At 43.6% G+C, this 17,163-nt stretch overlaps 1 protein-coding gene across 2 annotated transcripts; it reads right to left on the bottom strand.

The window, feature by feature from the left end:
- Positions 1–10,975: 10,975 nt before the first annotated feature.
- On the bottom strand, positions 10,976–16,926 carry LOC149357144 (uncharacterized). Of its 2 annotated transcripts, none has more exons than XM_089577883.1 (4): positions 16,369–16,926; positions 15,387–15,468; positions 14,742–14,816; positions 10,976–11,387 (listed from the first exon to the last, which is right to left on the bottom strand). In XM_089577883.1, exons 1-4 carry the CDS (start codon positions 16,548–16,550, stop codon positions 11,328–11,330), a joined length of 399 nt encoding a protein of 132 aa, XP_089434009.1. In that variant the 5' UTR covers positions 16,551–16,926; the 3' UTR covers positions 10,976–11,327. The 2 variants fall into 2 exon arrangements, with proteins under 2 accessions (XP_089434009.1, XP_089434011.1); XM_089577885.1 differs by having other exon boundaries at positions 15,387–15,465.
- Between the last annotated feature and the right edge of the window lie 237 nt (positions 16,927–17,163).

The following is a 17,163-nucleotide window of genomic DNA, read 5'->3' as shown; positions in this document are numbered from 1 at the left end:
GAACTTGAAAGAAAGTCCTGCCTACGCCAGCTGTACACCTTAACTATAACCTAATATGACTCAACTCAGGGTAGTTGGTCACACACGGTTAACCCTCGCCGCCAGGAAAAAGAGGAAAAACCCAAGAAGGGAAGAGGATACAGGAAAGTTGTAAGAAAGGAGATAGGACAGTGAAAGATGGAGAGAACAGGAAAAGGCGACTGCCGATTTCCCCCGGTCGGGTCAGGCCGGAGATGCCGTCTACAGGAAGCTGGGGCCAAAGTGGTGTGTTGCCTCCGCCGAGGGGCCTCAAAGGTCCAAACGCTCAGCATCGGCTCAACCACCAGGATCCCACTGCCACCTGCTATTATTTTATTCCCTTATGTAACCCCCTCGGCTCCCATGGCAACTGCTGGGATACACTGCTGAACTAGAGGCTGCCATCTTGGGTTCTATCCGTGGAATCAGCACAACTCTGAGGCTCAAAACACAACCAGGCTCAGAACGCAACGTAATGCTCTAAAATTACTACCTCGGGCTAATAGCTCTGGGAACAAAGCTTCACACACTGGTGCATAATATTATACTTCAGATACACCCAGCAAAGCAGTAGAGAGAAAAGCCCTTTGATGAATAACAAAATTTAGCTGGAGTTTAAAAACCCACATGCACTCTGCGTAGGTTTGGGACTTGGGGGAAAAACAGAAGAGAGGTGCAGGAAATTGCAAAGGTTTTCAAGCAATTTCAACAAAATTTCAAAAATTATACAGTCCCTGAATTAGGGACGGCATACATCAAAGTGGTGACAAATGGAGTGACAAAGTTCCTTACACAGAGTGTGCATTGATGAGGAATGAGGAGGTTTTAGTGTTTATCTGGAAGATTAACAGCAAATTATTGCGCATCTCTGCTGCCTATGAAAGGCTAACCGCCGAATTCAGAAGTGCGCCTCAACTCGATACTCCGTCTCCACTCTGTGGAGTGGAGAAAACAACTGCCCTTCCATTTGATGGCCAGTTAGCATTGAAGAATGCCACTCGGCATTTCTTCAGACGAGGAGCTGCTCTAAAGACCTTCTTCCAACCGCCGTCCCTCGAGGAAGCATGAACAGCAAATGAAGGTGAGAATAAGGCGAAAAATTGCCTTTGGCTACAAAAAAGCATGGCATGGCTATTAGGTGTCTGTTTTATCACGCAGCACCACCTTAAGAACACAAAGAACCTCACCGTTTATTAGCCTAGTAAAACATCTTTTGCAAGCTGCCTGACGAAAGCAACAGAGAAAAACTACCGGAAACGCTTGCACATCTGGCAACCTTTGCCTCCAATGATGTAGCGTCTATGTAGGCATTTACGAATGGCATGAAAAACTGCCACGAATGGTGTAAAAAACTGCCGTTCGTCAACTTGTGGGAGCTTTCGCTGGCCTGCAGAGGCCAGCGGCGAAGCTGAGAAGTACCAAAATGGGTTTGGGTTTATGGGGTTTAATGTCCCAAGTGACTCAGGCTATGAGGGATGCCATAGTGAAGGGCTCTGATAATTTCATCCACATGGGGTTCTTTCACGTGCACTGACATCGCACAGTACACAGGCTTCTAGCATTTTGTCTCCATCAGAATGCGACTGCCGCCACCAGGATCGATCCTGTGTCTGAAGTCAACAGGTGAGCACCGCAACCCCTGAGACTGCTTCATCATCAAAATATGCATTACATAAATGACACTGCATCACAGAAAAGGACTAACAGTCATGGCCAAACTGTAGTTACAGCCAAAAGTTGGCACCGTGAACCTGCTCCCACATCCAAAAGCTTGCACTTCAGGCCAACGCACACAAATCAGATTGTCTCCCAAACCCCATGACACTGCCTCCCAAAGAAGGTGGCAGCCAATAAGTGGACAACAAAAAAGTAAACTGTGGGTAACAACTTGAATGTCTTGCATCACGCTACAAGGTGATGTGAAATTTGAGGAAAGGCCCCAAGAAGCACATAATTTTTTTAGGTTTTCAGAGCACTCTTAGCCCTTTAAATGCCAAATGTTTTCCTAAAAAACATACCAGAAATTTTAAGCAATAAATTTTTTGTTTACTTCATTATTCTTGAAGCCACTTCATTGCATACGCATGGGCAGCTGCAGAGCAGTCAACTCAATGCACCGATTGTGGTTCACAGCACTCAGACATACAGACAAGGGACAGAAACAAAAAAGACGATGGCACAGGCACTGAACTTAACTTTTTCCAGAACGGCCGACATAATGCATAAATACCCACACCACAGGCACCAACACGCAGCGATTTATGCACTCGTGGTAATATGAAGTTGTATGAGAAGTAGTGGAAAAACAACAAAAGCTAGAAGCAAAAACCAGATTACACAGCACAGGATAAAACCAGAACAAGGTGAGAGAAAAATTTATCAGCAAGTCATTTTTAAAAGACTGCCAACAGTGCATAGGTTTGACCAAAAGAATATTTAAGAACTGGTCAGATAAAATGGAACTAAAAAACCTTACGCACAAACACAGACCAAGCGCAGTGAAAAAAAAATGAAGGAGAAATAGTAAGAAAAAACACGCAATACAAGCAAAATGGTGATTGGGTAAGCAAACGAGAATTGAGCAACAAGCGAAGGTGAAGTGTGCTAAAATTTAAAAGTATAAAAGGGGAATAAAAACGCGCATGAGCCACAAAGGTGAAGCCAACATTTATGATGGTTAAAAGTGGAAGATGACGTACAGTGAAGCCGAGAGATAAAATATAAAAAAAGTGAAATTCAATAACCAGTATGAAGGCAAAAATCAAGGAAAAACACCAAAAGAGGGAAGTTGGCGGAAGAGGCAAGGCATGTAACACACATGTAGAACCAGGGCTAGATCAAGTACGTCCACAAAGAAAGGCAATCCTCTGAGTGAAACCAAGCGTGTTCTTTACATTCACCCCGGAGCCTGAAAATCTCTGCGGCTTCCACCATTGCATTGCGTCAGCTTATTACGGGGCTCTATTAACACAGTGGCTTTTTCGAACTTTGGGCAGCATGGCTTTTTTGCGTCCCATTATCAGCAGTGGACTTGCAGGTACCTAAGAGATGTACCCGATAAATCAGTGTAATGCTCTCTTAGCCTTCCATTGATGCCAATGTATACCTTGCGGCCAGACAAAGGGATTGAGCAAGCACTTCTTGCGCATGCCGCTAAGGGTTTCTGTAAGATGCGGTGTAGCCTGTTTCTTTTTCATTGACGATCCTAGAGAGGTGCGATAGGTGAGGGGGGGGGGGGCGGCAGCAAAAAAAAAAGCATCTACTCTATCTCTTGAATTTTCTAAAGGTAAATTTCACAGCACTTTAAGGAAATCAAAGAGAAAGTAGGAGTAGACATTGCCTTTTCTGACCCCCTAGCACCTATCACAGTTGTGGAATCCTGAATGAAAAAAAAAAGACGCTGCACCAAGCGGTACAGAAAACCCTTAGCGCCATGCGCGGAGGGCGTTTAATCAATCCCTTTGTCTTGCCGCAAGGTATACATTGGCATCAATGAAAGGATAAGGGAGCATACGATTGATTTATTGGGTACATCTCTCAGGAATCTGCCAGTCGGGAAGACCAAACCGCAAAACTGTATCGCACAGAAGCAGGTGACAACACAAGGCCGTACTGACAACTGAAAATTTATTGAAGAACAGCAGTGCTTACATAGACAAGTCGCGTGTGTAATCTGCAAACAATCGTAAAGAGGCAAAAAAATTCAATGGCAACCATGGAGCTGAGCAAATATGACAATCACCTGCTCAAAAACGAAACAAAAACAACCGGGGGAAACACAGACAGAAACGCTAATTTTCCTGAAAAATGAACACACTAGGCGTGCTGACACACTTATCTGGCTCCGACTTCAAGAGGGCAACAGCCTCGACAATTTCTCTTTCCAACTGCTCCTTTCTTCATCCAATAATCTGTGTGCAGTTCAGTTTGGGATAGCAGTCTACAAATGAGACAGTGAGTGGGACGGCAAACGCCTCCGGGTCTACTCAAGGAACATGCATACTCTTGCAAACAAATGTGTAAACATCTACCACTTTGGACAATATAAAACTGGCCACAGCTGAGGGGAATCTCGTACAACATGCCCGTTGGCAGTCCGTTTTTGAATGCCTCGTGCCATGTGCAACGGGGGTGGTGTACACGATTCCTCTCAGCTGTGGTCAATTTTATACCGGCCAAATTGGTAGATGGTGAAACATTCCCTTGCATGAGTATTAGCATTCCTCGGGTAGGCCCGGACGACCTTGCCTGCCTGTTCACTGTCCCAGTTGTAAAGACTGTTATCCTAAACTGAACTGCACATTATTATTGGATGAATAAAGGGCCAGTTGGAAAAAAATTCTCAAGGCTGTTGCCATCCTGAGGTCGAAGCCAGATAAGTGTGTTAGGATGCCTTCTGTGTCCATTTTTCAGGAAGAATCAGAATTTGTTTCCCTCCCTAGGTTGTTTTTGCAACGATTGTTTGCAGATTACATGCGCAACTGATCCATATGAGCACTCATTACTTCAATAAATGTTCAGTTGTCGTACAGCCTTGTGTTTCGCCTGCCTTTGTCCCATCCTGTTTTGCGGTTTTGCTCCTCACGATTTCCTACCAACTGGCCTACAACCACGTCCTTCTAAATCTGCAAGTCCACTGCCAAAACTGTGACTGAAGCCATGCTACCCATGTTCGAAAAAGTGCCATTGTGTTAAAAAGGCACCAGAATAAGCTGACATGACGAACTGGTGGGAGCCGCCGGGATTTTGAGGCTCCAGGATTAATGGGCAAGAACACCCTCGGAAAAAAAGATTGCCTTTCTTTCTGTTTGACCTAGCCCTGGTTTTATAAACATCTTGCATGCCTTCACTTTTCTGACAACTCCTCTATTTTCGCGTTTTTGTTTGCTTTTATCCTTCATACTCATTGAATTTCATCTTTCGATATTTTATTTCTCTCGTTTTTACAGTAGCTCAACTTCCTCCTTTAGCCATGTTAATTCTTGGCTTCACCTTTGTTGCTCATGTGCATTTATTGCCCTTTTATTCTTTCAGTTTTTTAGCTCACTTCACCTTTGTAGACCAATTCTTGTTTGCTTGCCCAATCACCATTTTCATTTCACCGCATGTTTTTTCTTGCCATTTTGCTTTTATTTCACTGCCCTTGATCTGTGTTTGCGTGTAGTGTTTTAGTTCCGTGTTATTGGACCAGTACTTAAAAATTTTGGTCAAACCGTTCCACTGTTTCACGTGCTGGTGGTCTTAAAGATGACTTGCTTAAAACTATTCCTTTAACCTTGTTATGGTTTCATCCTTCCCTGCTCTATAGTATGGTTTTCTGTTTCTAGTCTGTGTTGTTTTCCCACTATTGGCCATATCACTTATTGTTGCCACGAGTGCATAAAATTGCCACCTGTTGGCGCCTGCGTTTTGGTTATATATGCAGCGTTTCGGTGATTCTGGAATAAATCTGTAGTCACCACCTGTGCCCTCATATTTTTTCTTTCTGACCCCAGTCTGTGTTTCTAAGCACTGTCAACCACAAAGGATCAGCACCAACTAGACCGACAGCTTGTCCTATTCAAACTCAATGCATACTTCCCAAAGAAATGCTATGCCGAAAACACTGTACTTACAGTAAAGCCTGCTTGACTGAGCGAATACCACTGGCAATTCGCAAATTCCCAGCCTGCTCCTGGTTGCTGGCTCAAGCCGCACGCAACTTTGTGCCTTGCACGACTTCCACGCAACTCTTGGTCCCTCGAAACTGAAACAGAGAGATGAGTGAGAGATATCAGATTTGATATGCTTGCATTGCTGCAATGACTAAGAAAAAACGATATTTTCCATAAGAACAATTATTATTTCACACTAGCTTCGCAGAGTAAACCTCGTTTATCCCGACCTCGTTAACACTGACATACTGCACAGTCCCAGCCTGACTGCATCTAGTTCTATGGTGTCAAATGCTTGTTAGCTATGAGCCCTTGGCCTTGCACCGGTTAATACAGACAACCTCGGAATGGGCAATCAGCTCCAAGCTTTTGAGTCATAGATACTCACAAGCTCAGTGGTCCCAGGGGTTCTAGAAATATTGGCAGGGTGACACAGTAACAAGCATTCCGCACCACTTGCTCTCACTTCATTGCAAAAAAACTCTTCGAACAGAGCTTCATAAATACAGGTATAATTATTGTAATTAAACCTACCTGCAGTTTTCAATTTATCCTAAAATTTTATGCAACTCGACGAGCAATAAGCATTAAAAAGGAATTAAAATAGCCAGCACTGTTTAAACAATATAGCTACGAAGAAATACGAGACGTATCCACTACTCTCCAGTGGTTCTTTAGCTTCATGCATTATCAATCCACACTTTCTTACAGGCACATTTGCACGCGAAGATTGGGTTTAACCCAATCTTGAGGAATCTTTCTAGAATGCAACAATCAGGAGAAACCAGTTTTACTCAAAAACAAAGGGCCCTATACACTGCATCACAAGCCCAGCTAGGTGCACTTAAGACTACAGCCCCTTCCATAAGTCTCCAATTTGCCTGTCCTCGACAAGTTGCAGGATCCCGGTCCGCTGCTTGTCAAATTTCGCTATCCCGCCTTGCTAGTTCTCGCACTGCCCTTCTCAAACTCTTGGAATTCTGTTGCTGTAGCAGATCATCAGCTATTACTTGTATTATTTTTTGTTTTAGCACTACACACTCCATGGCAAAACTGCTGGATATTGTACTTTAAATAGGTTTGTAGAGCTTGCAAGTGGCTTACAGCTTGACGAATAGGTGAGAAAAAAACGCGGAGCCTGACAAATAGGTGTGAAAAAAACGTGGGTTATTTGGAAGAAATGGGCTTGGGCAGGAGATGTAATGCAAAGGCAAGATAACCAGTGGTCCTTAAGAGTGATGGAGTGGATTCCAAGAGAAGGCAAACGTAGCAGGGGGCAGCAGAAAGTTAGGCGGGCGGATGAGATTAAGAAGTTTGTGGGGATACGGTGGCTGCAACTGGCAAAGGACCGTGTTAATTGGCGAGACACGGGAGAGGCCTCTGCCCTGCAGTGGGTGTGAGGCTGATGATGATGACAACCTAGTGAATTTGCCTCGCAACAACCGCTGCAGCCTGATATTTTGTAGAGCAGCACAATGGCCTTCATTTTTTGAGTGGTGAAGTATTCAGCATTTTGTTTCAACCATGAGTGTAAAGGGAAGACGTTTTATGTCGCACAAAAAGAAAGGAATTACATGCATACTGGGCTTTGGATGAATGCCCTGTGGACATTACAAAACACTGCCATCCTTGCTTTATCTCTGCTAGGTAACAAAATTCATTATTCTCCAAATACTTTGGACAGAGACAAGCTGCCGTGCACTCATTCGAGCTCAGTGGACTTTCCCTCAAACCAATCTTCAGTAAATAATATCAGGATTAGGCAAAAGTAACTGCAGTGTATATCAGTGGGTCAGTGCCTTTTACAGAAAGTTTTGGAAACAGAAAAGTTTATGAGCTTTGTGAGCACATGATGATTGCCCAATCTATTTACATAGGCAAATGGGAAATTTGCCTTCCTATTCAATTTATGCCCATTCAAACGATATTTACCGCTGTAGGCCACATCAGTTCTGTACCGGGTAGCACATGCCAAAAAAAAGCCTCGATAGCGTAATAAGTAATGTCAGTGTGGTTGACTATAGAACTTAAAATCTACGCCATATCTCTTGGATCTAAGCTTGACATATTTCTGCATAATACTATACTGCAGATACAAATAGCAAAGCAATAGAGAGACAGAGAAAGTTTGCTAATGAAATGAACAAAATATAAATACCCACACCACATACCATACCCATAAATACCCACACCACAGGCACCAACACGCAGTCATTTATGCACTCGTGGTAACATGAAGTTGTATGAGAAATAGTGGAAAAACAACAAAAGCTAGAAGCAAAAACCAGAAGACACAGCACAGGATAAAACCAGAACAAGGTGAGAGAAAAATTTATCAGCAAGTCATTTTTAAAAGACTGCCAACAGTGCATAGGTTTGACCAAAAGAATATTTAAGAATTGGTCAGATAAAATGGAACTAAAAAACCTTACGCACAAACACAGACCAAGCGCAGTGAAAAAAAAAATGAAGGAGAAATAGTAAGAAAAAACACGCAATACAAGCAAAATGGTGATTGGGTAAGCAAACGAGAATTGAGCAACAAGCGAAGGTGAAGTGTGCTAAAATTTAAAAGTATAAAAGGGGAATAAAAACGCGCATGAGCCACAAAGGTGAAGCCAACAGTTATGATGGTTAAAAGTGGAAGATGACGTACAGTGAAGCCGAGAGATAAAATATAAAAAAAAGTGAAATTCAATAACCAGTATGAAGGCAAAAATCAAGGAAAAACACCAAAAGAGGGAAGTTGGCGGAAGAGGCAAGGCATGTAACACACATGTAGAACCAGGGCTAGATCAAGTACGTCCACAAAGAAAGGCAATCCTCTGAGTGAAACCAAGCGTGTTCTTTACATTCACCCCGGAGCCTGAAAATCTCTGCGGCTTCCACCATTGCATTGCGTCAGCTTATTACGGGGCTCTATTAACACAGTGGCTTTTTCGAACTTTGGGCAGCATGGCTCTTTTGCGTCCCATTATCAGCAGTGGACTTGCAGGTACCTAAGAGATGTACCCGATAAATCAGTGTAATGCTCTCTTAGCCTTCCATTGATGCCAATGTATACCTTGCGGCCAGACAAAGGGATTGAGCAAGCACTTCTTGCGCATGCCGCTAAGGGTTTCTGTAAAATGCGGTGTAGCCTGTTTCTTTTTCATTGACGATCCTAGAGAGGTGCGATAGGTGATGGGGGGGGGGGGGGCGGCAGCAAAAAAAAAGCATCTACTCTATCTCTTGAATTTTCTAAAGGTAAATTTCACAGCACTTTAAGGAAATCGAAGAGAAAGTAGGAGTAGACATTGCCTTTTCTGACCCCCTAGCACCTATCACAGTTGTGGAATCCTGAATGAAAAAAAAAAGACGCTGCACCAAGCGGTACAGAAAACCCTTAGCGCCATGCACGGAGGGCGTTTAATCAATCCCTTTGTCTTGCCGCAAGGTATTCATTGGCATCAATGAAAGGATAAGGGAGCATACGATTGATTTATTGGGTACATCTCTCAGGAATCTGCCAGTCGGGAAGACCAAACCGCAAAACTGTATCGCACAGAAGCAGGTGACAACACAAGGCCGTACTGACAACTGAAAATTTATTGAAGAACAGCAGTGCTTACATAGACAAGTCGCGTGTGTAATCTGCAAACAATCGTAAAGAGGCAAAAAAATTCAATGGCAACCATGGAGCTGAGCAAATATGATAATCACCTGCTCAACAACGAAACAAAAACAACCGGGGGAAACACAGACAGAAACGCTAATTTTCCTGAAAAATGAACACAGTAGGCGTGCTGACACACTTATCTGGCTAAGACTTCAAGAGGGCAACAGCCTCGACAATTTCTCTTTCCAACTGCTCCTTTCTTCATCCAATAATCTGTGTGCAGTTCAGTTTGGGATAGCAGTCTACAAATGAGACAGTGAGTGGGACGGCAAACGCCTCCGGGTCTACTCAAGGAACACGCATACTCTTGCAAACAAATGTGTAAACATCTACCACTTTGGACAATATAAAACTGGCCACAGCTGAGGGGAATCTCGTACAACATGCCCGTTGGCAGTACTTTTTTGAATGCCTCGTGCCATGTGCAACGGGGGTGGTGTACACGATTCCTCTCAGCTGTGGTCAATTTTATACCGGCCAAATTGGTAGATGGTGAAACATTCCCTTGCATGAGTATTAGCATTCCTCGGGTAGGCCCGGACGACCTTGCCTGCCTGTTTACTGTCCCAGTTGTAAAGACTGTTATCCTAAACTGAACTGCACATTATTATTGGATGAATAAAGGGCCAGTTGGAAAAAAATTCTCAAGGCTGTTGCCATCCTGAGGTCGAAGCCAGATAAGTGTGTTAGCATGCCTTCTGTGTCCATTTTTCAGAAAGAATCAGAATTTGTTTCCCTCCCTAGGTTGTTTTTGCAACGATTGTTTGCAGATTACATGCGCAACTGATCCATATGAGCACTCATTACTTCAATAAATGTTCAGTTGTCGTACAGCCTTGTGTTTCGCCTGCCTTTGTCCCATCCTGTTTTGCGGTTTTGCTCCTCACGATTTCCTACCAACTGGCCTACAACCACGTCCTTCTAAATCTGTGACTGAACTGTGACTGAATCCAAAACTATGACTGAAGCCATGCCACCCATGTTCGAAAAAGTGCCATTGTGTTAAAAAGGCACCAGAATAAGCTGACATGACGAACTGGTGGGAGCCGCCGGGATTTTGAGGCTCCAGGATTAATGGGCAAGAACACCCTCGGAAAAAAAGATTGCCTTTCTTTCTGTTTGACCTAGCCCTGGTTTTATAAACATCTTGCATGCCTTCACTTTTCTGACAACTCCTCTATTTTCGCGTTTTTGTTTGCTTTTATCCTTCATACTCATTGAATTTCATCTTTCGATATTTTACCTCTCTCGTTTTTACAGTAGCTCATCTTCCTCCTTTAGCCATGTTAATTCTTGGCTTCACCTTTGTTGCTCATGTGCATTTATTGCCCTGTTATTCTTTCAGTTTTTTAGCTCACTTCACCTTTGTAGACCAATTCTTGTTTGCTTGCCCAATCACCATTTTCATTTCACCGCATGTTTTTTCTTGCCATTTTGCTTTTATTTCACTGCCCTTGATCTGTGTTTGCGTGTAGTGTTTTAGTTCCGTGTTATTGGACCAGTACTTAAAAATTTTGGTCAAACCGTTCCACTGTTTCACGTGCTGGTGGTCTTAAAGATGACTTGCTTAAAACTATTCCTTTAACCTTGTTATGGTTTCATCCTTCCCTGCTCTATATTATGGTTTTCTGTTTCTAGTCTGTGTTGTTTTCCCACTATTGGCCATATCACTTATTGTTGCCACGAGTGCATAAAATTGCCACCTGTTGGCGCCTGCGTTTTGGTTATATATGCAGCGTTTCGGTGATTCTGGAATAAATCTGTAGTCACCACCTGTGCCCTCATATTTTTTCTTTCTGACCCCAGTCTGTGTTTCTAAGCACTGTCAACCACAAAGGATCAGCACCAACTAGACCGACAGCTTGTCCTATTCAAGCTCAATGCATACTTCCCAAAGAAATGCTATGCCGAAAACACTGTACTTACAGTAAAGCCTGCTTGACTGAGCGAATACCACTGGCAATTCGCAAATTCCCAGCCTGCTCCTGGTTGCTGGCTCAAGCCGCACGCAACTTTGTGCCTTGCACGACTTCCACGCAACTCTTGGTCCCTTGAAACTGAAACAGAGGGATGAGTGAGAGATATCAGATTTGATATGCTTGCATTGCTGCAATGACTAAGAAAAAACGATATTTTCCATAAGAACAATTATTATTTCACACTAGCTTCGCAGAGTAAACCTCGTTTATCCCAACCTCGTTAACACTGACATACTGCACAGTCCCAGCCTGACTGCATCTAGTTCTATGGTGTCAAATGCTTGTTAGCTATGAGCCCTTGGCCTTGCACCGGTTAATACAGACAACCTCGGAATGGGCAATCAGCTCCAAGCTTTTGAGTCATAGATACTCACAAGCTCAGTGGTCCCAGGGGTTCTAGAAATATTGGCAGGGTGACACAGTAACAAGCATTCCGCACCACTTGCTCTCACTTCATTGCAAAAAAACTCTTCGAACAGAGCTTCATAAATACAGGTATAATTATTGTAATTAAACCTACCTGCAGTTTTCAATTTATCCTAAAATTTTATGCAACTCGACGAGCAATAAGCATTAAAAAGGAATTAAAATAGCCAGCACTGTTTAAACAATATAGCTACGAAGAAATACGAGACGTATCCACTACTCTCCAGTGGTTCTTTAGCTTCATGCATTATCAATCCACACTTTCTTACAGGCACATTTGCACGCGAAGATTGGGTTTAACCCAATCTTGAGGAATCTTTCTGGAATGCAACAATCAGGAGAAACCAGTTTTACTCAAAAACAAAGGGCCCTATACACTGCATCACAAGCCCAGCTAGGTGCACTTAAGACTACAGCCCCTTCCATAAGTCTCCAATTTGCCTGTCCTCGACAAGTTGCAGGATCCCGGTCCGCTGCTTGTCAAATTTCGCTATCCCGCCTTGCTAGTTCTCGCACTGCCCTTCTCAAACTCTTGGAATTCTGTTGCTGTAGCAGATCATCAGCTATTACTTGTATTATTTTTTGTTTTAGCACTACACACTCCATGGCAAAACTGCTGGATATTGTACTTTAAATAGGTTTGTAGAGCGTGCAAGTGGCTTGCAGCTTGACGAATAGGTGAGAAAAAAACGCGGAGCCTGAAAAATAGGTGTGAAAAAAACGTGGGTTATTTGGAAGAAATGGGCTTGGGCAGGAGATGTAATGCAAAGGCAAAATAACCAGTGGTCCTTAAGAGTGATGGAGTGGATTCCAAGAGAAGGCAAACGTAGCAGGGGGCAGCAGAAAGTTAGGCGGGCGGATGAGATTAAGAAGTTTGTGGGGATACGGTGGCTGCAACTGGCAAAGGACCGTGTTAATTGGCGAGACACGGGAGAGGCCTCTGCCCTGCAGTGGGTGTGAGGCTGATGATGATGACAACCTAGTGAATTTGCCTCGCAACAACCGCTGCAGCCTGATATTTTGTAGAGCAGCACAATGGCCTTCATTTTTTGAGTGGTGAAGTATTCAGCATTTTGTTTCAACCATGAGGGTAAAGGGAAGAAGTTTTATGTTGCACAAAAAGAAAGGAATTACATGCATACTGTGCTTTGGATGAATGCCCTGTGGACATTACAAAACACTGCCATCCTTGCTTTACCTGCCTCTTCCAGGCCAGCAGCCAAGCATAATAACCACTCAGCACCATGACGGCTCCCATTTGGGGTGACATGCATCAATGTGGTGACTGACGGGGTTGACAAAGTTCACTTCAGAGAGGGTGTGCATTGATGAGGTTATATAGTTCAAATCTCCCTATGCCACATAATTAGACAGGTAAAAATTTATTATGAGCATATGCTGCCTATGGCAGGCCAAGAGACGTAAGACACAAAGCATATGTCCTTAAAATGAAGGCAAGAAGAGCACAATTTCCTGCTGCGAGTAACCACTCCACTATCCAAAAGGATGGTCAGCTTCTTTAAAATATGTATGTCCTGCCTATGTCCATTTATGATTCCCGCTCAGATTTTGATTTGCATTTATTTCCAACCAACTCAGTTCTCTCCCAATCTCTTATCATTAACCCTATGATTTTCCTGAGTGGTTCACCGCACTGTTCTCAATTTAAGCCTTTTATCGTGTACCCCACTTTTCCCGACAGCTTAGCAAATGCAAAGCAGTTTAAAATTTCTTTTTGAGAATACTGCAAGGTGCTGCTAGTAACTTCTGAGTGCATGCCTAAGGCAATAAACCCCTTTCTTATTCTCCCAACCATTTCTTTCAAATGCTCTATACCTGTGCATGACCTGGCCGAGGTGCATTCTGTTCAGACTTCCAGTGCCTGACTGCATTTCATAAAATGGCCTCTTTCCTGATTATTAAGTATTGATTTAGCTCTCATTTTCACACTGAGTATTGATGTCCTCAATCATTTACAAGAATTCATCACTTATACTACAACTCACCACTAATACTACAATAACATGAAATCAAATATAACTGAGCGCTTCTCCACGAGTCTTCGCATTTCCTGAACCAACCCGCTGCTATGCAGAGAGGGTCACCTCGTCTAGCATCATCGCATCTTGTTCAGGGTATGTGGGTTGTGCAAAGTAAACAACCGTTGATTTCAGGTCACTGCAGTCAAAACTACAAAGTAGCTGGTGCAATGAAATGTTAGTTCTAAGAAGGTCTGCTCGTTTTTTTTTTTATGCGGGCCCAAGTGAACACGGGCTAAACTGCATGCTGTTTGATGTCAGTGCAGGTTAAAGATCCCCAGGTGGCCAAAATTATTCTGCAGCCCTCTGCTACGGCACCTCTTTTCTTCTTTAACTCCCTCCTTTATCCCTTCCCTTGCATCATGGTTCAGTCGCTTATCAAGATGCGAGACAGTTACTCTGTCACTTCCTCGCCTCAAAAACCAATTTTAAATTTTTCAAGGATACTTTCAAGAACGTAGAGGTACAAACTGTGCAGTATAACCACATGCTACAGCAATAAACCAGCAATACATCTGCGCTGACAGGAGCTTGCCAAGTACGCTGCAAGGATGCTATGCCACGCAAGATTTGGTGTCATCATACAATGTTACTTTACTGACTGACATTTCAGTGTACAAGCAAGAAATACCATTAAAGTATTACTGTACAGCACAACGTTTTTAAAAAGATAAACGAACATTTTGGCCCTTTTAGAGGACACACATGCATAACAGGCAACAGGTGTGGAATAGTCACTGCACCTGAAGCAGGCTCAACTCCTTTATAATAACAGCGCAGTGTCAAGAGCTACATGAGCGGCTATATTTCGTACAAATTTGCAGTTCATGTAATTATAAGCTGATGTACTGCTGTAAAGTGCATGTAGAGTTCTGCATGCATTTTTAAACACAGCAGTGAGCCTACGTTGAAAAAATATTTTTCAAAACAGGCAGGTAAGGTATGCGTAACTGAAAAAGATAATTACCATGAATGGCTTGGAGGGATGGCACAGCTGAAGGCAGGAAGCACGCATGGCCCAGCAGATGCTGGCAGCTGGCAACTGCAGATAAATACGTCCCGACCAACAGCTGTCAGTGCCAGTGACAATGTCATGAATGACAACAAAACAAACTGTCGACTGCTTCAGAAACTAAAATAAGGTATTAATATAGGAACACAAAAAGCAGTGAGGTGGCCCATGACAAAATAAATAAGGAGATTGTATGTGAAACACCCATACACATTCTTTGAGTACATTTACATGACTGTCATAACCACATTGAAAGATGAGCTGGCTGGAATACCGCTTCATTTTTATGCATGATGAAAAAAGCCCAACTATTCGAATATAGCATGCGCAGGCTTTAGTTAATTACTATTAGGGTGCCTTGCACCAGCATCTAATGTATTCTTAAACTGAACGTAGCAACCAGTCGACCAGTTTACCTTGCATAAATGAGAAGAGAGAATGGAAAAGGCATGCATTCAATAGCAAGGAGCCCGATATCTCACGTCACAACTGAGCATGATACGAAAATTAGTAGTGCATTTAACAAATCTGCACACAAATAAAAACAGCAAAACATTTGTCGAGTGGTAATGCAAGTAGGGGCAAGAGAAAAAAAAATACCGAAGAAGACTGGTGAGTGTGGTGCAGGGACGTCTGTGGGTAGGGTTCCGTGCCTGGGAACAGTTCCGAGCGCGGAGAACTGCTGCCGGCAGTCAACCAAGAATAAATAAGAGCAGGTGAAAATGAACAACAAACCATTACCAATTGCGAACGACATGAAAGCAGGCCGCATAAGCGAGGTATACAGCAAAAAGCTTGAAATCTCAAATAAGTGTGCAGTTCCATCCCCAACACTTCAGTGCCCTGAAGGTGACGAAGCATGGACGCCTACAGTTCAGGGAAGACACAAGAACGACCTCACTGACATAATATTGCCAAATTCTGTTCCAATGGGGAAGCACAGATAAAAAGTTTACAAATTACTAGTAAACATGCGCCAGCCTTCCACATGCGATCACTGTCTTCGAAAAAATTTGCATGACGAATATAAAGAAGTAAGCACTGATCCGATGAGCACCAACACCTAGCAAAATCATCCGTCGTCTGTTCGCAGTTCGCCTAGCGCGAGTGCTTCATCGCGCAGCACTGCTGCTCATAATAATCTTCTAAATAGCACAAATCCATCCGATGAGTACCAGCCGCGAGCAAATCGCCCGTTGTCAGTTCCCTTGCCTGTTCTCAGCTGTCCAAGCAAAAGCGCTCTCACACGCGGCACTCATCGTCGTCTTCTACGCAGTACAAATCCATGCCAGCTGAATGTAGTAAACATTGTCTGTAGTTTTTTGCAGCGGTAGCAAGCGACCGCATAACTCTGTTGCGATCTCTGGTGGCATTTTTATTTACCACGGCACCTGAGTACTAAACGCAGACATAGACTATGAAGCAACACTTGTCACGCAGGCTACACGCCCGTTCTTTCTGGCAACGCATTATAACTGAGGCAACCGCACGCAGACTGCCTCCACTGCCATCCCTATATAGCCGCACACTAATAACGCGTGTGAATACAGATCAGTAATAGAGAAGCGTTGACGGGACTCACCGATCATGCAGCTCATCCAGGCTTAGTAAAACAGCGCCGTCGTCTTCATTGCCTTTCCAGATGACAAGACGTCGTAGCGCTAGCTGCCTTTCTTCATGGCTTTGCCCGTCCAAACTCACCGATGTTGACTGGCCGTAATACTCGTCGTTGGCTTCCAAAGCACACTTCTGTTCTTCACACATGTACGCCGCACAAGCACTCAAACAATGCCATGAAAAGCCAAATAACACAAAACGTGAAGCAACGCACGCACTGGCATTGCGCCGGCGGCAGCGGCTTTGCCCCCGTTTTTGCGTCGTTGAAATTTCAACTACAACTCAAATGCGCTTTTTTATTCCTAATATTTAAATTATGTTCAAAACAAACATATTTTATATTTTTATTTTTTTATTAAGTGCGACCACTAAAGCGCTTTTAAATACTTTTGTGACACGACGTTTGTAGAAGCTGCGACCCTGTGTTCCCATCACCCAGGGTGCCCCGGATGTCCTAGCAGACGACGGAGCAGACGACGGCGCAGACGACGCTGTTGACGGAATGAAATTTCGTTTGCTGCCAGCTAAAATCTCTTAATTGCGACAAAAAGGGCAAAGAAATGCACCGTATCTCAAGCTGGTGCATATCAAGGGTATGTTGGGCGTGAGCGGTAGGACTGAGAGTAGCTGCGATGCATTGCTTTGACTGACGCGGGCATGCTCCACGGAGATTTACCATAGAGAAACATACTTACGTAAAGAGCGGACACTCAAGCTGTTTCGCGGCCGAGCAAAAAAGGGTCTGACCACCCGCCAGGCG

The sequence above is a fragment of the Amblyomma mixtum genome, chromosome 3, assembly GCF_055824585.1.
Source record: "Amblyomma mixtum isolate Tamu chromosome 3, ASM5582458v1, whole genome shotgun sequence".
NCBI lineage: Eukaryota > Metazoa > Arthropoda > Arachnida > Ixodida > Ixodidae > Amblyomma > Amblyomma mixtum.
The sequence above is the reverse complement of the archived record's forward strand: the minus strand, read 5'-3'. Positions and strand labels throughout refer to the sequence as shown.

Coding starts and splice junctions, on each gene's coding strand:
- LOC149357144 (XM_089577883.1), bottom strand. CDS start 16,550: ATGTGTGAAGAACAGAAGTGTGCTTTGGAAGCCAACGACGAGTATTAC. Junction 15,469..16,368: donor CTGGATGAGCTGCATGATCG/GTGAGTCCCGTC, acceptor GACTGCCGGCAG/CAGTTCTCCGCGCTCGGAAC. Junction 14,817..15,386: donor ACACTCACCAGTCTTCTTCG/GTATTTTTTTTT, acceptor ATTTATCTGCAG/TTGCCAGCTGCCAGCATCTG.